The sequence below is a fragment of the Coffea arabica genome, chromosome 8e (assembly GCF_036785885.1).
Source record: "Coffea arabica cultivar ET-39 chromosome 8e, Coffea Arabica ET-39 HiFi, whole genome shotgun sequence".
Taxonomy (NCBI): Eukaryota; Viridiplantae; Streptophyta; class Magnoliopsida; order Gentianales; family Rubiaceae; genus Coffea; species Coffea arabica.
The window spans coordinates 12,843,824-12,869,490 of NC_092324.1; the positions used below are offsets into that span (position 1 = coordinate 12,843,824).

Genomic DNA, 25,667 nt, shown 5'->3' on the forward strand with positions numbered 1-25,667 from the left:
TGGTGAATGATGAATGGTAAATGGTAAATGATGAATGGTAAATAGTAAAAAGTAAGTGGTTAAAATTAAATAGTCATAATAACAATAATACAATATGAGATAGTGAGATTGTGACTGATAATTTAATAGTAGCGGTACTATTAATTGTTAAGTAATATTAATATAAATAATAAATAGTAAATAATACTAATATTTTTTTTAAAAAAATAAGTTACACTAATTTATATTATACAATCATAGTTTAATAGTAACTATGATTAATAGTAAAGAAGAACCATTACTCTAATAGTTTGAATAATACTATTTGTTTGATAACTATATCTTTATTTATTCATTTGAAATTGGTGATTGTTTTATTAGTGGTGCTATTACCAATAAAAACATTTGTTGCGTTAATATTAGTAATTATGAGAAATTGTTAAAAAATATAAGTTGACATAAAAATATTTGTAAGATTAGAAAAAATGTTGATAGACCTTGCATTGGTGTTTTAATTTTATTGAGGAGGCAAAATAAACGAGACCGGAGGATCATTCGCATATGTCCCTCCACGGTATAAAAAAAGTCATTTTAGTGAAATATTGAATAAGTTATGATGAATTGGTGGATAGAGTATACACCTACATGCAACTAAATCGGAATATTTTCAAATTGAATCTATGGTTTAGAAATGTTGTTGGCCAAAATATATTTGTTGTAGTGCAATTGGGTGCGAAAATGACATTGACACACTATATCATATGAAATCGATGTCACACGGCGTGTGAGATATATGTGGAAGTAGAGCCACAAACCTATCATATCCATAGTGACCATGATGCTAGACAAACATCTTTAGTCCAATTTGATTTTGAAAAGAAGTCAATAACATGCTTAGTACTCCTTTAAGTGAAACTACAAAAATGATAGTACAGTCGGAGTATAAACGAATGTGGAATGATAAGCAAGTCATAAGGAAGGATGCATGAATCGAAACGACAAGAATGAGAGAAGTAAATGCAAGTTCGTAATAGTAGTTCTCTTCATAAATTGCCTCAAATGGAAATTTTCAATTCGATAATCCTATTGAGCATATAGGAGAGTGAAGGCATTCATGTTGATCAAGACACGGAACCGGAACCCGTCGACGATGATTCAAACGATAGTAGTCAAGATGAGCAGGATCAAATCGATGAAAAATCTGACAATCCGTGGGTGCAATCAGGTGTCGGTCCATCGACCTCATATCATATACCAGTCCATCTAAATAACCCTGAAGGTGTGGAAGCCTCATTGAATTTTGATCCGTTTAAGAAGGCAGCTTCAGAGGAGTACAATGTGTGGGATGAGCGGACAAAAGAGTTTAAATTGGGAATGATCTTTGAAATTTGAAACAAAGAACGATGTGCAGCAAGCCGTCAAACTTTTGTCGATCAAGCACAACATGGAGTACAAAGTGTGGGAAAGTAAATCGACTACCTGGTATGTTCGTTGCAAGTCCCATAGTGCCTCCCTTCCATATAATTGGCAGCTAAGAGGCACTTTGAGATGCACACATAATATGTGGAAGATTGTAACATTTGTGAAGAAGCACATGTGTATGCGAGTTTCGAATTCTAATGACCACCGACAGCTGAGTTCAAAACTCATAGCAGAGTGCATAATACACCACGTCGAGAATGGTCCACTGTGTGCCATCAAAGAAACACAAACGATCATTAAACGTACTTTTGGTATGGATGTTTCGTACAAAAATGCATGGGATGCTAAGTGACGTGTGATTGATATTGTGTATGGTGATTGGTCAACTTCAATAGCCGCACTGCCTACATACATGCAGGAATTAATGAAAGCCAATCTTGGAACATTTGTCGATTAGGAGCACTATCCGTAAAGCAGTGTTGGATGCATAATCTTTCATTACATGTTTTGGGCATTTGGGCCAGTAATCAAGTCATTTCGACACCTTAAACCAGTTATTTGTATTGACGGCACATTTATAAAGAGCACATACAAAGCAAAATTATTAGTTGCTGTTAACTTTGATGCCTCCAATCGATAGTGGCCGATTGCATCGCACTTGTAGACGAGGAGACAAATCGGAGTTGGGCATAGTTCATGTCATATTTCGACGTCATGTGTGTTGTGAGGTGGAAAATATACACTAATAACCGATACTGTTTAGTACACATGCAGAGCAACTTTACACAGAAATTTCGGAGTGAATATACACTAATACATAGTGCTAATACACCAACTATGAGTTTAATCATTGATCAAATGTCATTGTCGAGATTGAAGGATCTTATATGGGTTACTGGAGCAGCAAATCAAGACAAAAAATACGAGACATTTATGGAACAAATATGGCTGTTAAATGAAGAGGCATATAAATGGTCGAATGGCTGTTCTATCAAATTGGAACAGTGGGCATTATACAAGGATTGGGGATATCAGTGGGGCCACACATCGATGAACGTAACCGAGTGTTTTAACAATGTATTACGTAATATTCGGTTATTACCAATAACAGCATGCGTATAGTTCACTTTTAACCAAACTTTTGAACTCTTTACATTGAAGCGGAAATTGGCTTTTCAACATGATATATGTTTTTTCTAAAGAAATATGGAAGCCATTCTTGAAAAATGAAATAAAGGCAATGACGGATTCGATACAATTATATGATCACAGATGTAAATTTTATTACATTATCACTGGTCGACGCAATAATAGAAAAGGTGGCAATACGCAAATTGTCAAGTTTGGGAATGACACATGTACGTGTGGCAAGTGGGTTGAATTCAGATTCTCATGCTCGCATGTATTTGCAGCTTGTTATAGGTCGGGTACAAATTTGTATCATCTGATAGGTCATGTGCACCATTTTCAGCCTGGCAATCTTTGCTTGAAGAACAGTTTCAATCTCTGTCGGACTCGACTTATTGGATTCCTTCGGAGTTACGACTTAATTACGATATAGGAAGAATTAAACAAAAGAGACACGACCCTAAGGTTATAGCTATAATACATAACCAAATGGATTGTCGATATCCCAATACCCCTCGTCGTTGTAGTCACTATTCACAGACAAGCCATAATGCCTCAATTGCCCTTATTCTAGTCATTTTCATGTGTAAAATATGAACGGAATAAAATGTTAGTTAAAAGTTGTGCAGTCGTCGACTATATGTTATGTTAGTTTCTCTAAAAAATAATTGAGAGAATATACTCTAAACAAAAAGTGTTACACTAGTATTTTTTTGTAATGATTATTCTCGACAAAAACATGATAGTGGTACCATAAGTGCACAATAGCATGTGCTAACTGCAATCAGAATACCATATAATTTGAATTCACCAAAAAAGAAAAGATTAAAAATGTAAATGATGGGCCTCATATACCTGGACTTCCCAAGGCAGCCCAAGATTTTAGAAGACTTGCAGACCCATGATGTGATGTGGATACATGGGCCTCTGTAGAGAACTTTGAGTGACATTTCTGGCCCTCAAGTCAATGCGGAAATAGCTTTCTAAACCAAAGCAACTGACCAAACAGTCCAATGCAAACTAGTGTTGATCTAGAGCAAATTACCTGGTAGCCATTGAGCTTTTAGAATAATTGAGATTTGGCCACTCAACTATCAATAGTATATTTTTATCAATTGAACTAAAAAAAGATATAAATTTTTACCCTTCCATCTGATTTGCCGTTAATTCTACTAGATCTAACTATTAATAGTGTGTCTCATGAACCATGTAGACCCTTTAGTCTAGTAGAGTTAACAGTGAAATTAGATAAAATGATCCAAAACTTACACTTTTAATAGTTTACTGAATAAAAATATTCTATTAATAGTTGAGCAACCAAATTTTAACCACTCAAAAAGTTTAGTGGCTATCCGGGTAATTTGCTTATTTATTAATTGTAGTATCTTCATTTGGACTGAGGAATTTAACAAAGGATTTCAAATTCACTAGAATTGTTCTAGTAGTTTGAATTGTTTAAGAAATATTTGAATTTGTATTTCACAAATTATCAAAAGCACATTCCAATGCTAAAATAATTGATGATTTACAAATTCAAATACCTTTTAAATAATCTCAACAACTAAAGGGATTTGAGAAAATTTCAAATCCTTGTCAAATCATTCAATCTAAATGCAAACTGACATAGTTTGATGTAATGAACTCTGTACTAATACGAAGGGAGAAACCTTTCCTCGTTGTAGTTGTTTCCATCCACTTGCAGTCAATTTTAAGTAGCAAATATCTACAATCAAGGCTAAAGATGGGATTGTATATACATTTTCTTCCTAAATTGAGTTAAGGGACCCGAGAATACTCCCACAGCTGGACATTTGAATAAAAAAAAAATTGTACATTTTCGTTCGACATGGATAGGGTACTAATTGATAACCATTTGCCATATGCCCCACTTGGAGTTCTTGATTCCGTGGCGCGGCTCAACAAAGCAGCTGCGCCGTACTACCTATTTAAAGTTTGAGAATAGGTAGATCTCCTAATGTTTTACCTATATGTTTTATTAGTGTCTCCATTCTTTTGATCATGGTATTGATTATTAACAAAATTATGAAATAGAAATGTTATTTGCACTCATTTTTTGGTTGATTGCACTCTCACCATTTATTTTATGATAGAGTCTAATAAATGAGAGCCATATGATAAAAATGATAGTGAAAGTGTGATTAACAAAAATTGGAGTACAAATAACATTTCTTTTTATAAAATAAGCTCCAAAAATTATTTTCTCTTTTTACAGAAGTGTATCTCATTTCTTTTTCAAAATTGTATGCATAACAAATTTATCATGATCATTACAAGTCAGGGGAGGCTCGTTTCAAGTCTTCGTGACCATTTTTTTTCTCCCCATTTGACAATTTTTAAAAATGCTCTCTTCCTTCAATTTTCCCCTCCAAAAAATCTGAAATAAGTTAAAATGTCTTTTATCTTTACTTTACAATTCAAAATCATGTTTCAATATTACGAGTAAAATCTATCAAAATTTTAACCTTGTTTCATTTCAAAATTTTCATTGTAAAGTATTTAATCGAAAATAATATCTTTATATAGCAGTGATTTTAGTACGTGATCTACATAATTTTGTCCTTTACTATTCTATATTTTGCCCCTACTGACCTCAGGTCCTCCTAACTCAACCACTATTTAATGCAATTGGTAATTATTTGAGAACTATAATGTTTAAAACATTTTTGGACGGGTTGTGATGAAATCCCCCGTGAATCCAATTTCTCTGGAAAAAGAAGACAATCAAGAATCCCAATGATCAATTCAAACTCTCCACAAAACAAATATAAAAAAAAAGGTTCATTAACTTTTGGTAAGTAAAATAAAAAAAAAATTTCCTGTATCATATCCGAGAAATTTCAACTTACTGATTAAATAGTCGTAAATGCTGTTCTTAAGAGAGAATCATAGAATGATTGAACAAAAACACATTTCCTATGAATCGGAAACACATTACGCGCTTTTCTCTTCAATTTGTGAATAGGAGTACCGGACTTCAATATATGACGCGCTTTTACCTCTGCTTCCCACGTCCCCCGGCTTCCACTCCATAATCACAGTATCCCACATACCCAATTCACATCCTACACTATATGAATAATATAAGCATATCCACAACTAAATATACGAGTAAAATTACTATAATTTCCACATACTATACTACATGAATATCAATTTTATCTCTTCTTCTCATAGTAAGATATTAAATCAGCAACTTTTGACATCGTTGAGGCTTTATAAGTACAAATGTAAAAAACAAATTAGGATAAAAATAGTTTGTTATTTTCTGCATGAGTCATGAGATATGTCATAGTCGCATCATAAATTTTAGAGTTTATTACAAATGGTAACTGTTTGAGAGCTATAATAATTTAAAATTTTTTTACGTGCCTTATGCTATTAGGTATAAAGTATAAGTATTTCAGAATATTTTCAAACTTTTTTAATTCAAACTTCCCACATTCCTCCAACTTTTTTCCCTCCCACAAACCCTACCTTCCCTTCACCCTACTCTGCTTTTTTCAAATTGCGCAATCTCTTACTAATTTCGTAATCTATTTACTGCCATCCTATTGTTCTTTCCACCCATTTATAGTTATAAATAGTGGCCAATTTTGCAACTTGTTCTTGAACAAATGAGTTTGGGTATGCCGTCTACTTAGGTTCAAATGGATAACCTAATGACACCCATTAATTAGTGACTATTAAATGGAAGGAATGGGATCACTTATTTAGAGCTAATTAAATTAGACGTAGATTCAAATTCAATCGTTGGTAAGTAAATTTAAATCACTACCAAATCAATAAATATACTCTACTTTTTGCAAAGGCATATTTAATGTTCTTTTCCTATTCTTTAATTTTCATTATTTTAATTTTTGTTAAATTTCATCCTACTTCCTCCTCCCTTCCATCAAAGTTTTAATGAACTCCTTGAGTGTTAATTGATTTGTAACATTCACACCTAAATTATTTTTAGATTCTTATAGAGTGATAAAATTTGAAACTCCTTATGATCACCACTATTGATTCTTCCATGTAATTTGAGAATTTTGGCAAAGTAAAAAATGAAAAAGTTCCTGAGCCATATTTGAGAAATTTCAACTTACTAGGTTAATAATTATAAATGCTGCTCTTACGAGAGAATCATAGAATGATTCAACAAAAACATTTCAACTTAAGTGTGTTTCGATAGCCATTATTTGGCTTCAAATTATTTGTTTGCATCACAAACATAATTTTCAAAACACCTTTTTATCATTCCAATCAATTTTTTATCTCACATACATTACATCACAAAAAGTGCTACAGTAATTATTCCAAATAATATTTCAAATAATCCCCTATCCAATAAGAAAAAAATCATATATTCAATAATTTTCAGCGCGATCATATGGTTGTAACTACAAATAACCTACCATGAAAATACCTATTTTTAGCTTAATTTCATCATGTGAATTTCTTTTGATTTCATTTTAGCATCCTTATTTTTTAATTAAAATAATCTTGTGAAAAAGCTTCCTGTATAAGCAAAAACAAAAGAAGAATACACAATGGCAAATTTTAGTTCATAGTTAGCTTCCATGTTCGTGAAAAATTTTCTAGGATGGAATCTAAATTGTGTCCCCCATGTTCAAAGTTTATTACTACACAACCAAAAAAGTCATGCAGTTATTTCACTCTACTTTCTTATGCCATTGCTTGGAAAAACGTAATCTATAGGTCCACCACATTCAATAATTGTACTACTACACTGCTAGGAAACTCACAAGCAATTTCGCAAGTCTACTTTCTTATCAATAACAGTAGTACCACTACTTTGTCTTCGTTAATAGACCATCTCCATCGCCAAAAATGAAAAAACCTTGCATACACAAATGTTCAATTTCAAACTCTCCATAAAACAAATAAAAAAGAAAAAAGTCATTTACTTTTGGGAATGGAAAAAAATTAAAAATGTTCCTGCATCATATTCGAGAAATTTCTACCGATAAATAGGTGTAAATGCGGCTCTTAGAGGGAATCATAGAATGATTGAACAAAAACACAATGGAAGTTATTTCACTCCCAAATAAGGTATTTCACATCTTCAACAATTTTCAATGGGATCATATGGTTGTAACTACAAATAGCCTACTATAAAAATGATATTGAAGATGGCATTCAAAAACTTTGACCCCGATTGTGATATTTCGCAGAAAAATTTTTATGTTTTTCACGAATACATTTTTTAATTATTTTTTACCTCACATACATAAAATTGTTACAATATACCTTTTTTTTTGGCAGAAACTCTTAAAATAGCAATCCAAAAGGATTAGATTTTACTACTTGTGCTGACTCATCTTGACAATTATTGGGTCATAAACAATTGTAATCTAGTGCCAAAATTTCAATCTTCTCAACCATTTCAAGATAGCAAGAAAATGCCCCGAATTCTATATTACTTGTATGATTTTTGAGTATGGGTTAATTTAACATGTCCTGGAAGTTATTTTAACATCTCCATCTTTAACTTCATTTCATCTTGCGGGTTTCTCATAATTTTATTTTAGTGTCTGTATTTTCAACTTAAAATAATCTTGTGAAAAAAAGCTACAGTACAAGCAAAAACAAAAGAAGCATGGTAATTATCAAACCTTCTCTTTTTCAATTGGTACATTTAAAGTTAACTTGCAAGTTCCAACCGGTAAGATGAAATCTAATTTAGGTCCCCCATATTCAGAAGTTAGGTCATGCAATAATTTGAGCCTGCCTCTAGAGCTGTTAATCGAGCCGAGTATTTGGCTGCCGAACTCGACTCGAGTTTAATTCGAGCCGAGCTCGACTCGAGCTCGTTAAGAAAACATGCTTTAAAATATGTTCGAACTCGGCTCGTTAAATGTACATGTGGCTCGAGCTCGAGCTCGAGCTTGAGTTCGCGCAAATTAACATTAATAAAAACCTATAATTTTTAATTTATATAATTTTGATTTCTAAAATAACAAATATGCCCTTCATTAACGAGCTCTAACGAGCTACTCGAGTATCAAACTCGGCTCGTTAACTAAACGAGCATGTTTCGAGCTCGAGCTCGACTCGTTAACCAAAATTAACGAGCCGAGCTCGAGCCTTAACGAGCCGAGCTCTAACGAGCTTTCGAGTTACTTGATTGGCTTAACAGCTCTACCTGCCTCTATAGGTCCAGCACGTTGAGTAATTGTTCTACTATCCAACCAGGAAAGTCACGGCCAATTTCACCCCACTTTCTTATCAATTACGGTACTGCTCCTACTTTCTTCTCTATATGATACTAGGGGTGTATTCGAGCCGAGTCGAGCTCGAGTACCGCTATACTCGAGCTCGACTCGGCTATAATATAATTATACTCGAGCACGAGCTCGATCAAGTCGGAGAATCATAGCTCGAGCTCGAGCTCGATCGAGCCCTTAAAAAGCTCGAGCTCGACTCGATAAGGGTACTCACCGGTAATTTCTCAAAATTTATTCACCTATATTAGTAATTTTATATATAATTTTTTTTAATTTTTTATGTGATACTCGATAGAGCTCGTCGAGCTCTCGAGTATCAAATTTCTGAGCTCGAGCTCGACTCGATAGCTCTAACGAGCAGCTCGAGATCGAGCTCGAGCTCGATGAAGCGAGTTCGAACTCGAACTTCTGATCGAGTACATATCGAGCTCAAGTCGAGTAGCTTGAATCAGCTCCACCCCTATATGATACTCCATCTTCCTAGCTAAAAGCCTTGCACATATTGCATTGTTTTAATTTTGATTCAAATTATCATCTTCCTCGCCCGTGTTCTCTTTTTCATCAAACTTGGATTTGACAGGGTAGGTTCACGATAAACAGGTACTTTTCCCATATTCATCAGATCAGCTATTGCCAGATATTTTATTTTCTCTCAAGTAAGTGCTGAGATTTGTTTACTTTTCTTGAAGTTCAAGGCTTTTTTTTTTTCTTTTTTATAAACATAGCCTCACCATATAAGGGAATTTCTGCAGATTCAACGGATCAACTGTTGCCGAAATATTCATTTTCTCCAAAGTGAGTGCTGAATTTCTTTTTCTTTTTTTTTCATACACATTTTTTGGTTGAAATATAAATGGCTTCCATGTGTTTATGACATTCATTCTACTAGCATACTTTTATATGTTGGCGACTAGCTTCCAAGGCTAGAATTTTTGCTTCCTGCTATTCTTGAAACTAATAAGAAGGGTAAAACACTCAAAATTGTACAGTGCAAATGTGCAATATGCATCCCATGTTCAAAACTCTCTATTACTAGACAACCCTGAAAGGTCATGCAGTTATTTTTTCATTCTACTTTATTATGCCATTGCTTGGAAAAATTCTAATCTATGAAACTCTCTATTAATTGAACCATTCCGTCTAGTTAGTGGTTAAAAAATATGAAACTTTCAGAATTAGTGGGGAACTTTCGTCATTTTGTTAATGAAAAATAGTATGGCAGATTAAATGGGAGTTTAGTAAAATTAAGTGAATCTTGATACAATTTGTTGGAAAACTTCTTGGAAACTAAAGAAGAATGGAAAAAAAAAATGTCGTAGAAAATGTTTTAACACAACCAATGCTGACATTCTCAAATCTTTTGAGCTAGTATCAGAGATACTTCAGTCAGATGACCATAAGATCAGACGTTCGACTATCAAGTCCTTCATTTGTTTCTGTCCCATTGTAAGGCTGAAGTCTGTTATTCAAAGGGAAAAAAAAAATGTAACTTTTAAGCTTTCTTTAGTTGACATGATGTATCATTATAAAATAGTAACCCAAAATTTCAGTAGCTAAAAATAACCATGCAATCACACACACAAGGCATGTTAAAAATCTTCAGTTCTTCGTTTATTTATTTACTTTTGCAAGATGGCGCAGTAGCTATTCATTTATGGGGTTGAAGTGCCTACAATCAATTGGAAGTTGCTGAAAAGTGATAAAATCTTCCTAATATAATTTCCATGATTTTGCATTTTAGCTTCAGTCGTAGACTAGGCATCTTCTTTCAAAATCAAGTCATCGTTTGGCTTTTTCTTTTCAAGATTCCATCTTTTGCTTTGGTTGGCTCTCTCTTTTTTAAAGATTATGACCCCATATGTCATCAAAAAGGAACCTAGAACCAAAGTGAAGCAGGACCTTGCTAGGAAGTGTCATGGTTTTGCTCTGTTGATAAAAAATTTTGCACCACGTACTAGTTGAGCCAAAACTGATAGTGCGTCCGCTGACGGGGACTCGAAGCAAGTAGAATTGTATTTCATAAAAGGATCATAACCCTTGTAAATTTGAAAATCAAATACACAGCACAAATTCAAATGGGATAATTTCAAAAACCTCCCTCGTGGTTTCTCTCAGAGTCTCACTCCTCTCTCCTGATATTTTCAAAATATTAGAAGCCTATTACAGAAATAAGTAGTTAGTATCAAATCCAATCCAATTCAAAAAAACAAATAATAAAAATTGAGAGCTGGAAAGAGAAAACGACCTGATGCTACAAATGCCCTCAAGCCTGGCACCAGTAAGATAATTTCATATGAACAGTACCTAGATAATTTAACAAAGATAGTCTTTGAATGGATAATTTCATATGTCCGGAAGTCTTCGCAGAATCAAAGACTTGTAACTTCAGCCCCGCACCTTTTATATTAGCAGATCTGAACGCGGTTTTGATATGTTGACCAATAGTTCTGAACCACACATTATTAAAGTTCATAATACTGCGAACCGAAGACTGAAGGAGCCCCTCTTGCTTTCCTGATATTCTCAAGTTAGAGAAAAAGACTGAAAATGGCAGAAACAGTTCTCGCTTTTGTGTTAGATCAGCTCTCAATTTTTCTGCGTGAAGAGGGCAGATTATTGGGAGGGCTTCGCCAAGAGGTTCAACTCATCAGCGATGAGTTGGGGCACATGAGAGCTTTCCTGGGAGTGGCAGAAACAAAAGAAGAAGATGCTGATCTCAGGCTCCAAGAATGGATCAAGCAAGTACGAGAAGCAGTTTATGACACTGAAGATGTTCTTGATGAATTCGTAGCTCGCTTTGCTCGCCATTCAGTAACAGGGTTCCGTGGCTCTGTTCGGAGAATTTTCAACTCCATAAAGACTCTGCGAACTCGTCATAAGCTTGCTGTGCAAATGCAAAGCATGAAGGCCAGAATAAAGAATATTTCTGAAGGGCATCAGAGATACCAATTAGAATTCGGTGTTACTACTAAGGTATCTGGGTCTCCTGCTGCTGCTAACAACACAACATGGCGTCATAGCCGGGATGATGCACTTCTTGTGGAAGAAGCTGAATTGGTTGGCATTGACAAGCCCAAACAACAGCTAGTTTCTCAACTGCTCGAGGGAGATGAATCCCAACTCAAAGTCGTTTCTGTGGTTGGTATGGGAGGACTCGGTAAAACTACATTAGTTAAAAAAGTCCATGAAGATTTAGATGTTAGAAGGCATTTCCCAGTTCGTGCCTTTGTAACAGTCTCTCAACCATGCAACTTCCTGGAGCTCCTGAAAGACTTGACTCGGCAGTTACACAATGATTTGAAGAAACCAGTTCCGGAATCGATTGAGGCAATGACTGCATTTCAGCTGAAACTATGTGTTAAAAATTTTCTTCAACAAGCTGGAAGGTATGCAATTGTGTTTGATGATGTATGGGATGTGGAATTCTGGAATGAGATTAGATTTGCACTGCCCGAAAATGGCTATGGCAATCGTGTCATGCTAACGACACGAAAAGCCGATGTAGCCTCTGCATCTTGCAACAAATCTCAAGATTATGTCTACAAAATGGTGGCCCTGTCTTTCGAGGATTCATGGACCCTATTTTGCAACAAGATCTTCAAAGGAAATGGTTGTCCTGCCCATCTAACAGATGTTGCAAAAGGTATACTGGGGAAATGTCAGGGATTGCCCCTTGCGATTCTTGCAATCGGTGGGTTTTTGGCTTTGAAAGACTTGTTTATTGCAGAGGAATGGGAGATGGTTCAACGCAGCCTAGTGGGTGAATTAGAAGGCTCTGGTATGCTGGACAGGGTCAGAAAGATACTTTCTCTCAGTTACAATGATCTACCTTGCCATCTTAAGACCTGTTTGTTGTATTTAAGCATTTACCCGGATGATTATGAAATAGATTGTCATAGACTTGTTCAATTATGGTCAGCTGAAAGATTTGTAGGAAAGAGGGAAGGAATGACTATGCAAGATGTAGGCTTCAATTACCTAAGAGAACTGATCAGCAGGAGCCTAATTCAAGTGACTCAAAGTTTTTATGAAGGAATTCCCTACTTTTGTCGAATCCATGATCTAGTACGAGAAGTTGTTCTTTCCAAACCAAGAGAACAAAATATGATCGCAATTACTACTGGACAATACACAAAGTGGTTATCTGAGAAGGTACGTCGTTTGGTAGTCCATAGTTGCAGCAACAACACCGAGCAGCACCAAGAAAGCCAATGTTATAGCTTTAACCACCTTCGATCCTTTATTACGATTGAATCCATGAATCCACTAATATCCAGAACCTTGTTATCTGAAGTTTTAAAGAGTAGCAGATTGTTAAAGGTTTTGGATTTAAGTGATGAAGAGACATTGGAGAAAATCCCAAATGAGGTTTTCAACTTGTATCATCTCAGGCATCTGAACCTATGTAGGACAAGGGTTAAAGCAGTCCCGAATTTCATAGGAAAGCTTCGAAATTTGGAGTATTTGGGTTTGCGTGAAACTCAAGTCAAGGAATTACCCGTGGAAATCCTGAAGCTACAAAAGCTTGAGCATCTTATGGTATTAAAAAAAGTTGATGTTTCTGATGAAAGTTATGGATATCATGGGTTTAAAGCTCCATCAAAATTGGGAGGGCTTCAAGCACTACAATCATTAACAACCATAGATGCGAGTAGCGGATCCGTAGTGGTTAAAGAGATAGGAGCATTGACTCAATTAAGACGATTAGGGATTTCAAATCTGAGAAGAGAAGATGGAAAGGTGCTCTGCTCCTCCCTTGCCACCCTCACTAGTCTTCGGCAACTAAAAATTGCTTCAATTAGAGATGAAGGTGGTGATTATGAGGTAATGGATCTGAATCATCATCATCAACAACAACATTCTCGTTCATCTTCAATGCCTTCTTCATTTCTCCAATCTCTTCGTATGCTAGTATTGTATGGCCGCTTAGAAAAGATGCCACAATGGATAGCTCATCTTCAAAGTTTGGCAAGAATAGATTTGAATTGGAGCGGTTTAAGGGATGAGGAGGATCCGCTTGAACCCCTCCACCATTTGCCAAATTTGGTTGCTATTCAATTTTGTGGATCTTACCAAGGAGAGGGGCTGTGTTTCAAGGCTGGAGGATTCCCGAAGTTAAAGGAATTGAACCTAAAGGAATTACAGAAGTTAAAATGGCTGAAAGTGGAGGAGGGTGCATTACCAAGTCTCCACGAACTTAGTCTGGATACACTTCCATTGCTAGAGGAGTTACCTTTGGGAATTCAGCACTCAAGGAATCTTCGAAAGCTGTATTTGTCTGAGTTGAGTTCTCAACTGATGGAGAAGCTAGAGAATCTAAATGAAGATACTGAAGATTATAGAAAAATTGCACACGTTTCTGAAGTTGTCATTCAATTGTGGACAGATGAGGAGGGATGGAGACTGCACCGGCTGTGGGGGAAGAAGATGTAAATATTTCCTTCCTATTTCTTTTCAATTTTTTTTTTGTACGTTTGTTTGTAACTTCTGAGTTTATAATTTGCTTTATCTTTTATCTTATTGTATAAATATTGTATTGCATAATCTTGTTTATATACGGTATTGCACTCTATATATATATTTTTTTGCTTGTTTATTTTTTCTTTAATTGATTTAGCAAATAATTTAGAGGTTGCAGGTTAGAAGGGTATTGGCATCTTGCACACAATTTCAATATACAATCTAAAACAATAGCCTAAAATTTTGGTACAAAATTAAAACATGAAGCCTATGTTTATACACTAGTATGACATGGAAATTGATTTCTCTAGTAATTAATAATATAGTAACTTCTGGAAAAATAATGGTTGTATCACTCCTTTATTTTCCATCCATCTGTCCTTTTGTGACAAATTTCGAAGGAACACATTAATATGCTCAAGTAAATTATTTTGATTCATCCCCAACAGTTATGTATGAATTAATATTATGTCAAAGAGATGACATACAACAATTGAAGTTGCTAAAATTGAGAACCTCTTGTGATGAATACATCACAATCTTGGTTTAGTACTTACTACTATTTGTTGATGAATGCAGTCATATTAATGGTCAATATTTGTAAGGCAACAAAGAAGGATAACAACCAAATAATAGTGCTTTGTTTGGAAAGCAATTTTTCTCGAAAAAAAAAAACTAAGTTTTCTGTTAATACATTTCTTAATCGCCTTGTTCTCTCACATGCATTAAATTGTTACAATACATTTTTATGTAAAAATTCTAGAAAATAACAATCCAAATGAGACGTTTAGTGTCCTTAAATTTTTTTTTTTTAAGTTTTCTATGAATATATTTTTGAATTACCTTTGTATCTCATATGTATTAAATCATTACAACGCATTTTTTTTGTAAAAATTCTAGAAAATAACAATCCAAATGGGATGTAGAGTATCCTTGAAGCACAAATACTTCTCGACATTGTTTGGGATTGTCAAAGACCATGGCGTAGGATAAGTTCTTTTTACAATAAACTAGCGTGTTGGAAGTGGAAGAGTCCTTGAACAACACAGAGAAATAGGAAAGCTCAGGTCTAGTAATTATGGCCTCGGATTAATAATTTTGAAGTTTCAGGAAAGAGTACTCTAGAAACATAAAGACCTTGTGCGACTATCCTTTGCTTGGTCCTAAATCAATTCATTCAATAGATGCAATTCGTGCCAGTGATTGTTGGTGCAACTGATGGACAAGAAATCTATGATCTGTTAGAGCTCAAATTACTTTAATTACTGAATGCCTCTTTAAACTTTCATGCAGGATTTGATGAAAAGCCATAAAATAGTCTTTTTCCACGCTGCAAAAGACACACACCTAAAGGAAAAGATTACAAGACATGACAAAGCGTATCAAATGATGCTAATAGAAGATTTAGATGTACAGTCTGCCCCTCCCCGCAAACCATGCACAAGGCTACCACATAAATCTCAGTATCACCAAACAGTCAAATGATTGCTGGTATCAATTACCAAAAGTAGGCTAAATGTTGACGTGCCATTTGAAGCTGCATCTGTGTGAGTGTGTGCAGAACTGTAGAGAGAGAGTGTCTGAGATTTATATTTTACAAGTCAAAACTACGTATTTATATCATATCTAACCAAATTCCTAGAAAGTTCTATGCAAACATAGGACGCTTTTCCATGCAAAACTACCGAGAAAAATTCTATGCAAACAACTCAAAGGGAAGAAAGTCAACCCACTACCAGGAAGGATTCACACGATTCAGATATTGCCGCATCATGGGTCTGATTCATGTGTCTCTATCCTTCAAGTTGACTAAACCAGTCTGTAATTGTTCTTGCGAGGACTCTAGTGTCGTTCAAAGAAATTGTCTTAAGACCTTGAGCAACAGCATCTACAGGCGTGTATATATCTCCCACTTGCCATCTAGGTTCCTGATCGCCCAACAAAACAAAATTTCAGCATAAATGGAGAATAAAAAGAAGAAATTTAGTTAAGAGAACAATCGTTGACCATGTCATTTTCTGAATCTTGATTGTTCTGATTACCGTGCCACTTTCCAATTTTTTATCAAAAGTGACTTAAAGATCATGCTAAGTAATACATACACAATTGGCACAGGATACAAGGCGCAGCACAACATGTCAGCATAAATTCTCAGAAAGCAAAGGACTAAAGATTATGATACAAAAGGAGCACAAAGTTACTGCAGCATACCTGTATGCAAGGTGTAATATGAGTTCCATTCAATATTATTTTCTGTAGTTTTCCACCAATAGATTCCACTCGAGGCTTCAGTGTCTCTTCAAGGAGATCAGTCTGATCAATTGCATCAACATTGAACTTGACCTGAAAAAAGAATCAGATAGACTTAAAAGTGAACATTGACGTTGGAGCAATTCAATCAATTCTGGTACTTGAATAACATGTTCAAACCAGTAATGTATGCTGAACATTGTATGACTTCTGGAAACAGTCAAGATTCTCAGAGGGTGTTGGCCTGAACTCCGAAATTCCTTCAGCAAGCTGAAGTAACATCCATTTGAGGCAGTTTGAGGATTAGAGAATGACCAGAAGACAGAAAGAGCGACAAAGCCATTTCACCATTTGACAGAAAAATGATGGAGACAGAGACATGTTCAGCCACAAAGGTGGCAGGATTTGTTTTCCAGGTTGGATAGACATCATCATGTAAGTGGGGTGTCACCTGATTAAAAACAGCCGGCAACTGATCAACAAACTTGTTGACTGACACTGCCACTTCTGGATCGTAATCTGGAATCATGGTTCCAGCAGTATCAAGTAGTACTTTCCATGCATCTGCTGTATATTAGTATCAATGACAGGAGAAGGCATTAGAATCAGAAAGATGACAATTTGATTCAACCTCATCAGCCATATGTCTTCAATCAAATGAAGCATTGTATCATACCTATGAAAAAAATCCCAATTTGATTTTAAAACCTGTACCAGGATATTTTCAGTACTACTTGAAGGGTTGCCTTGGTTTACAGAGATACCTTATATTTGGTAATTGTGAAACTTGGGGAGGATTTAATAAAAGTTTCAAAAATAATAATTTCAAGGTCTTGAATTGATTTCTGTTTCTTGTAAATCATAAAAAATGAAAGGACAAGTTAATTATATGTCACTCTTGTGCTCTATTGCTTCTTCATGACTAATAAAGTACACAAAACATAACCTGCCATTGTTTGCAAGTAAATATCTCTGTATTCCCTAAGACCCTAAAAATAATATTCTACTCCCCCGACACAAAATATAAGACCGATGTTTTAGATGATCTAAAGCCTGACATCAAAACACTTCATGCATTAAGTTTCTCTTCTTGATAAAGCCCAGTTTTCAAGCATCATTCTGCATCGCATTGTTATAAAAGCTTTATGCACCATTAGCTTGATCAAGGATTAAATGAATACACTACTCGCTTCAGTGTCCATCATGCTCATATCTTCAGGAATAAATGAGAAACAACATTATGTGGGTTATGTGAAGGAAGGACTTAGGAGGACTCGCAGATTACAGCCTAGCATGTGCAGACTCCCCAGTCCCCCCACCTCCCCTCCCACCCCCCCCCCACCCACAACAATCAGGGAGAGGGGGGGTTGGGGGAAGCCTCTATGGTTCAGGAAAATAATGTTTAGGCCACACAAGGAATTAACTGTTAGTAAACATTTGCAAAATTAAGAAAAAGAAACCAAATGCAAAAGTACAAATTCAATTATAGTTATTCATTTTCTTTTTCTAATTTCTAATTATTAAGTTTTGTACAAACCGAAAAAATTATTTTTGTTGTTACTGCTACACTTGCTATCTACAATGAAAATGCACGTATTAACATTTGAAAGTTGCAATGAAGTACACTCTCTGCAAAATGTCAAATAACGTCTCCTTTTTTTTAGTGTAAGTGGGAGGGCTTGAACCTGGGATCTCTCACTTACTCTCCCCCCCCCCCCCCCCCCCCAAAAACAATCAAATAATGTCTCATTTTCTGTTTAATGCAGATATTGTTGAGGCCTCTTTCAAAGCATTAAAATGGAATCAGGACCAAGAGCACTTGTATGCCTGGGTAATCTTGTGTATGTTTCAAGGCCTCAGAAAATAACATTTGCAAGAAGATTCTCTTTTAGCATATGTATAAGGAAATCAAGGGTAGAGACACTTCAGCAAACTATAGTTCCAAATAATTGGTCTTCAGGAACCCAAAGAGTTGCACAGGACAGGGAATTAGTATAAGATTAAATCAAACTGGTGGTACCTATTCAAATTTTGTCCAATACGGTAGATGTACTCATCCTCCATTACATTAACAGAAGGTTTGTTTTCCGAATAGAAGAGAAAATGAAAAAGGTAAATAAACATTGGCAAGAATGTCACAACAGTCACACGAACTACTCAATTAAGTGCAGATAGAAAACTACACAACCATGTTGAGTGCAGATCGTCAACCTGTGGATAATAAAGTTGGAACCTACAACTAGAAGCTTTGATTTGGCTACAAATTCATGATATCCACACATTAGTAGCTCCACAAGTATTTGTGTCAACACAAATTGTAGGATACAATTTCTACAGCATGCCTTGCTAGTTTCTGAAAAGCCTAAGACCTACCCCTCATTCTTGAGCTATCTATGACCATCAATAGAGTTCTTCTATATAAACCACCTCATAGGTAACCAGTTTTCCACTGTTGTTTAACACCCTTATACAGAACTTAACCCTAAAAAGTTAGACTAACTCAAAGAAAATAGTTCTACACTATCACTGCAATTTACAATAGATAAATAAAACAGAACAGGAACATTCCCTACCACCCCATCCCTTTTTGCACTCCACCAATACTCATCAGTCTACAACACAAATTCCTCCACCTAACCCAAACTACAAGTTAGATCATGGGAAGGTGAGAGCAAAAATGACCTTCAAGAGTCCAAACAAAGCCACGCTGTTTCTCATCAAAGCTAATGTCAATGGTGATTGGATCATGGGAAGGTGAGAGCAAAAATGACCTTCAAGAGTCCAAACAAAGCCACACTGTTTCTCATCAAAGCTAATGTCAATGGTGATTATATTAACAACAGAGGGATTGATTTGGCAATTTCTCAGTAGCCTGCTTTTGTAAAGAGCATACAATTAATCCTGGGATTCAAAAGATTTCTATTAGACTAACACAGCATTGATGTATGAGTAGCTAAAGCAACATAACTAATGATGTTTAATTTTAAAGAAGTATTAAGAAAATTAAGAAACCTTTCACTGTGATCAACCTGAGGCATTTCGAGTGAATGAATATACTGGAGATGCTTCCATAATTGGAAATATTTGACTGACAAGAGGTCCTAACTGCATCAAAGCATAATACAACTTAAAAATGAGGAATGTTACAAAAGCAATATTAGTTCTTTGAGAGGCAGGAGACAAAATTTGACACGGATTCTAAAGCAAGGGCTGAGAAACTGGAGCCCTACCAGTTGAACGAGTATAGTAACAACTCATCATATAAGCATATTTACAATCAACTCCGCCTTGGTATATAAGATTTAAAATGAAATTAAGGTTCAAAAACATATGACAAAATTGATCCACCAAATCTCAAGGTATAATATTTATGCAATATCAAAATATAAATTAAACAAACTAGATAAATGTTTAGATCCAAATTTCCATATAATCCTCAATGTTGATTGGCTCCAGTTAAACCATCACCAAGATCATGGATATGTTAACTATGATGTTGTTTACATCGATTCCCATTTATACTGAACTAATTTGTATTCTTGAATGAACGGAAGACTGATATGACTTCGCCCTTTGGATGAATAATAATTGGTGAACAGTTCAGTATAAGGACAAAATTACAACAATCACAAATGAACAAAAGTGCGTTAGTTGCTGTAGAAGCCATCAGCAAGCAGAAGCATAGATACTAAAACTCAAAGCAGAAAGATCTAGAAATGAAGTGCAAAGTCAGTAATATGTACAGACATACCATTTCCACAAATATATACAATCTACTATGGACACTCTTTTAATTTATAAACTGCAGATTACACTTTCTACTTCACATTTTTTCCCTTTATTTTCTGAGTTGCTACCTTCAGTTACCATTTGTCCTGTCTCACTTATAAGATTACCCATTTTCTTGCTCCCTGTAACGTCACCAATTATTTCCTTTCCAAAAAAAAAATCTTCACTTTACATCAACTTCATGGCATAGCTGAAGCAATATAAGTTACTCACAACCCACCCATTATGTGAGCATATACTATCTGAAATATTATAAAAAAATTTCTTTGTTAATTGACAGTCATAGTATGACATTGATGTGATGGCACCTTTACATTCCTTTAAGCATTAGCTTTTTCATGTTTGTTTTAACATTTTACATCTTATACATATTCCAATGTAAAGGGAATAGCATGACAATTAAGGAGATTTTGAGGATGATAGGCATGTGATCCGACACAATGGGTCATGTATACTAAGATGTTATTATCCATAGGATTATTGAAGGATTAGTAGAATTGCACTTGAAAAAGGTAATAAACTCATGCCATGGCATGATAATGAAAGCAATCTTAGTAGCTAAAGAGCCCTTCATCCACCAAGTATGCTCTCAGAAATGGCAGCAGCTGGATAAACGTCAAATATCTACAGGACATGACTTTTACTTCACTGGTGGGGGAGGGCTTAGAGTGCAACATCTACAAATCGTAGAGTTCACCAGCATCTACACTCACAAATCGTAGAGTTCCCTGTTCATGAACTCAGACAAACTACATCAGTCAGTTGCATCGCTATCATAGATCCTCAATAGAAACCATGATTCTTTTAAATTTACTCTATATATTGGTTTGAAGATTCAGAGAGGCAATGAAAGAATAGGCTGTTTGCCTGGTGAAATTTGAGCAGAAATTAGATTTAAGAAGTAGAGGTTAATTAGAGATTAGGAGAGGTAAAGGGCAAAAGAAAGGAAGGGAAGGAAAGATGACTACTAAGACTTCACAGGTAAGAGACTAAGAGGGGTTTCGTTCTGAAACTTTCTTGATTCAAACTCACCCTCATTTACAAAAACTAATGCAAGCTATTCAAAAAGTCTAACACAGCAACCTAAAAGCTTTCTCTTGTAAAAAAAAGCAGCCATTCAAGAGTAGAGTCTGTGGCAATTGTTGTCCACTACAATAGTAGCTATGTAGGATGACCATTGAACTCCCAAACATGGGTGTTCTTTGAAAGTCCACCCATGCCTACCCGTTGGACTTCCAATCATGCTTTACCCTTGGACTTCCACTACTAGTTTCAAGTACAGTATCATTATCAGGCAGCCAACTACTTACCAACAAAAGTTGCAGCAACAAGCTCACAGTTGCACACTGAAAATTGGCAAATGAACCACAATCTGAATCTTAAATCAATTCCAGAGCTAAAAGATTGTGATACTGAAGTTTTTTTTCCTTCGATATATTGATGTCTTTCATGTCCTGCGTCACACTAGCTAAGCCGTGGCTACAATTATTTGATCCACCCTAGAGCACCATTACCTGCTTGGCATAGTATGCAGCAGCTCTTATGTCACATGGTCGGAACTAAGAGGGAAACAAAATGCCCTATATACAAATCGAAAAGGATGATTTTACAAACTAATCTTATTATCCATAGTAAAAATGATATATATGAAAGAATACCCAAATCTAAGCAAATTTGTCAGATACCACTGAAATGAATCAATTTGCAGGATTCAACTAGGGTGCAGGTGCAACACCAACTTCTACACTCACGAGTTGCTGCCATCCTGTGCATGAACTCATAGAGACTATTTCAGCAAGTGGCATAACACAGATGCATCCTGACTCACTAAACATTGTTTTGAACTACTCAATCTACCCATAGAAGTCCATTCCCAGCTTCACATATTACATAACAGCTCTTTAGTCATTATGAGCCAGCCAGGAAGAATTGTAATCCCCAAAGGTTTTTGGGCTCTTGAAGGGTGGCCTCCAAAAGTTCATGGCCACAACTGTATAAGAAAAGGAAATCCCCATCCTTTTTCTGTGTTCTCCTTCCCCTCCTCCTCCTGATTTACATCCAATTGCTGCTACTGCTACTACTGCCTCCAAATAACTCTAGTAGAGTCTCCATCCCCACCACTAGGTAGGCTTATCTTATGGACGGTGAGGGACGGTGACGTTTCTTCATCCTGATTTGTAATTCCACCAACCTTTTGCGTGCAGCTCTGTTTTGTTTGTCGCCCGTTCTGGGGCTGGGCTTTTTCTTTCTTCTTTTTTCTGGTATTTCCTCTTTATAGCTAGTTCGGGAGTTGCGATTCCAACGGAATCGAAAAGAAAGGAAGAGAGAGGTGGATTTTCTTACGTTTGGACTTTCAAGTGATAGTCAGAAAAGAAAAGATACAAACGGATTTTGAAGGATGACAGGTGTTGCTACAGTGCAAATTTTTTTCCGACCAAAAATGCTGATGGAAGCTTACAAAACTTTTTTAAATTGTCCATTTTATTCTAACAAAACTGTTGAATGGAAAGTCCCTCTGTTTTGCTGACGAGATTAACCCAGCAAATGTCATGTGAGCAGTCCATGATGTGTTTTCCGTCCGTCTTAACGGTCAAATGGGATGGAAGGACTACAACTGCACATTTTTATTAATTGGAGGACTACATTTACGCGCTTATTAGTTGGAGGACTAAAAATGCGCAAAGTTGAAAGTTTGAGGACCATCGCGGTTTTTTGCCCATATTTAAATAAAGAAAGACCTTTAGCATTGAAATAAATAAAAAATAGCAAACATCCTATTTAATAAAGATTAATTGCTCAACTTCAACAGCAAAAAATGTTAAAAGCCACCATTTTTTATTTTTGGATAGTCAGGATAACAGCTAAGCCCCTTAAATTAGTATTGGAACAGAATTACCTGCTCAAAGTATGGTACTGCCTCCGATGCTGGCCTGTTGTTGTATGATATTATTGCATTTGCCTTCATTGAGAGACAAGTATAACCTTCATTAAGTCAAAAAGTACTAAACACTGAACTACAGTGCATTTTCACACATTAAAGCTGCAAAAGCATAACTTTTTAGTTATATTTTTCTTATCTTAATTAAGTTCAATTTTGGTTAAGCACATATGAAACTTTGGAAGAAAGAAGGAACCTTGGGTATCTTCTCACAAAAATAACTTCCAGTGAGCACTTGTAGAAGTGCACCATTGCTGCAATTATAGTTAAACCAAATAACGTCAAAGATAGTTTCGTGATAAGAATGAAATAAAAGTTAGATAAATTAGATAGCATTTTAGGCATGGTTATCTATAACGAAGTCTCATCAGAATGAAACTTAGGAGTGCTAGCGAGGTTTTTAACCTTGAAGTATTCTTCATCACCCTCACCATTTCAAATTAAACGTTCCCAGCATTTTGTTAATTCAATCAGTCACAATTTCCTCCAATCTATCCAAGCTTAACTCGATCATCTTATGTTCAAAAAACAATTCATTGGACAACTATCCCATGTTCAGCTCCAAAACAGCTTTACTGAACCTTTACTATGATAAAATGAATGTTGCTATGAAGGTTAGCAGCTCCAATACACATTGATGTAAAGATTCCTCAAGAAAAAAAGAGGACATGCCTAACATCCTCGGGACAAAGTATGTCATTGAACATACAAACTAACATTAGACAACACAATTAAGGCTTTATGAAGTTTAATTTGTGATCATTAATGCTCAATTAACCTCCACTCACCTATGGCCAACCGAGTAAAGTGGAAGATCAACAATATCATCAGGTGAAAGGCCATATTCTGGCAATTCAGACCCCAAAATCAAATCAAAGCCAGCATGAAACCTCTCATAAATCTCCCTAGTTACTTTTTCATGATCAAATGTCACGTTATATGGCACCAAGATAATGAAATAGCCTTCATTTGCCAGTTGCTCAAGCAAATAGCTGCCACCACAACAAAAACAACTAATCAAACAAAACAGATCATAAGACTCTATTAGCACTTTAGTTTACAGTAGAAAAAATTGAATTAACAACCCGCTGTTCTGTAGTAAACATCACCAGCGAAAAGTCATCACAGTTTGAATTTCAATCAAGCAGACCTTGTTTTTCCAGCGCAATGTTTCCTTCTTCTTTTCCCGAGTTAAAAAAAAATTACTTCAACCAGAGGAAAAAATCTTCCAATAAAAAAAAAATTAACGCTACAAGCAAATTTATTTTAGTTTCTGTGTTTCAAGAATTAACTCAAGGATTAATCTTATATAGTGTGTTAAAACTGTAGTTGGACAAGCAAGTAGCCACATATATTAATCCAGAAATTAAATTAAAATGTTCCATCCCAGAAATCTAACAGCACTCATCAAAATAGCAAAAAAAAAAAAGAAAGAAAGACATGAAAATTATCAACTCTAATAGTCAAGTTTGAAACAGAGATATTAACGACAGGCGAATATTGGTTGACCTGTAAGTAACTTCAGGGACAGCTCCAACAAAAGCACCTCCCAAAAATTTAATAATGGCTTTGGGTTTTTTCTCTCTTGGAGGAGGAATGACCAAACAAGACTCAAGCCTGTTGTAAATTCTACCATTATGATTCACAAAAGAAGTGTTCTTGAAGCTATTGGGTTTAACCATTTTCATTTGGATCCTGCAAATTGTCATTTTTGAGGGTCTTGCGCAATTCTCAGTAGGGAAAACCCCTCTGGAGAGATAATTGAGAAAAGGGCTTTCTTTAAATTTGTTGATTCTTGGAAGGTTGTTGAGAATAGAAGTGGTGCTAGCCACGGCGGCCATGGCCGGCCTTCTTCACTCGGAGGTTCTAGTTGGGTGTTGGGAGGGGAAATTTGGAGCTAAAAATGTGAAGCGCGGGAGGCAGTACGTGGCACTCTAATTGCGCCTCCTTTGTGTCAGCTACGTTTCCTATTTAGATTTGGAGTCTCCGTTTTAGTGGATTTTGTGCATTTGTTTGGTGATAATCGAGTAATTGTCTAATTTCTCCTCTTTTTTTTTTTTGGCAATTTGTGTCTTTGAGTCTTTTTTTTTTTTTGGGTGAAAAATCATTTGTATTGTATTAGTGTAGTAATCATTTATGTATGCATGTACAATTAAGAGGCTACTGATTGTAAAATTTAGATGTGTCTCTATTTTAAGATGCAAACAACTATACTTCGTATTTAAGATTGGATAAATTATCTTTTTATTTTCCTGTGGTTTGATACTTTACCACATAATCCCCTTATGGTTTAATAATTTATATATAACCTCTTCATGGTTTGAGTTAAAATATCACCGTTAATTTTTTCGTTAAAACTAACCGTTAATAGTAAAAAGTCAAAAAAACAACTAATAAATTGACAAATTTATGCTTTTATTACTTCTTTTTTCCCTCCAAACGTAAAAAAG

The 25,667-nt window shown here is 35.4% G+C and overlaps 2 protein-coding genes across 4 annotated transcripts; one reads left to right on the forward strand and one right to left on the reverse strand.

Annotated features, from left to right (window-relative positions):
- Positions 1–11,327: 11,327 nt before the first annotated feature.
- Positions 11,328–14,213, forward strand: LOC113703576 (disease resistance protein RPM1-like). Its single transcript, XM_027224977.2, has one exon. The coding sequence runs from the start codon at positions 11,328–11,330 to the stop codon at positions 14,211–14,213; it is 2,886 nt and encodes a 961-aa protein (XP_027080778.2).
- Positions 14,214–15,706: 1,493 nt separating this feature from the next.
- LOC113703578 (uncharacterized) lies at positions 15,707–25,280 on the reverse strand. Of its 3 annotated transcripts, none has more exons than XM_027224978.2 (9): positions 24,727–25,280; positions 24,006–24,209; positions 23,414–23,471; positions 23,176–23,238; positions 19,520–19,595; positions 16,942–17,057; positions 16,671–16,760; positions 16,452–16,583; positions 15,707–16,168 (listed from the first exon to the last, which is right to left on the reverse strand). In XM_027224978.2, the coding sequence occupies exons 1-9, from the start codon at positions 25,056–25,058 to the stop codon at positions 16,034–16,036; spliced, it is 1,206 nt and encodes a 401-aa protein (XP_027080779.1). In that variant the 5' UTR covers positions 25,059–25,280; the 3' UTR covers positions 15,707–16,033. The 3 variants fall into 3 exon arrangements, with proteins under 3 accessions (XP_027080779.1, XP_027080780.1, XP_027080781.1); XM_027224979.2 differs by having other exon boundaries at positions 16,942–17,054; positions 24,727–25,191; XM_027224980.2 differs by lacking the exon at positions 24,006–24,209 and having other exon boundaries at positions 24,727–25,191.
- Between the last annotated feature and the right edge of the window lie 387 nt (positions 25,281–25,667).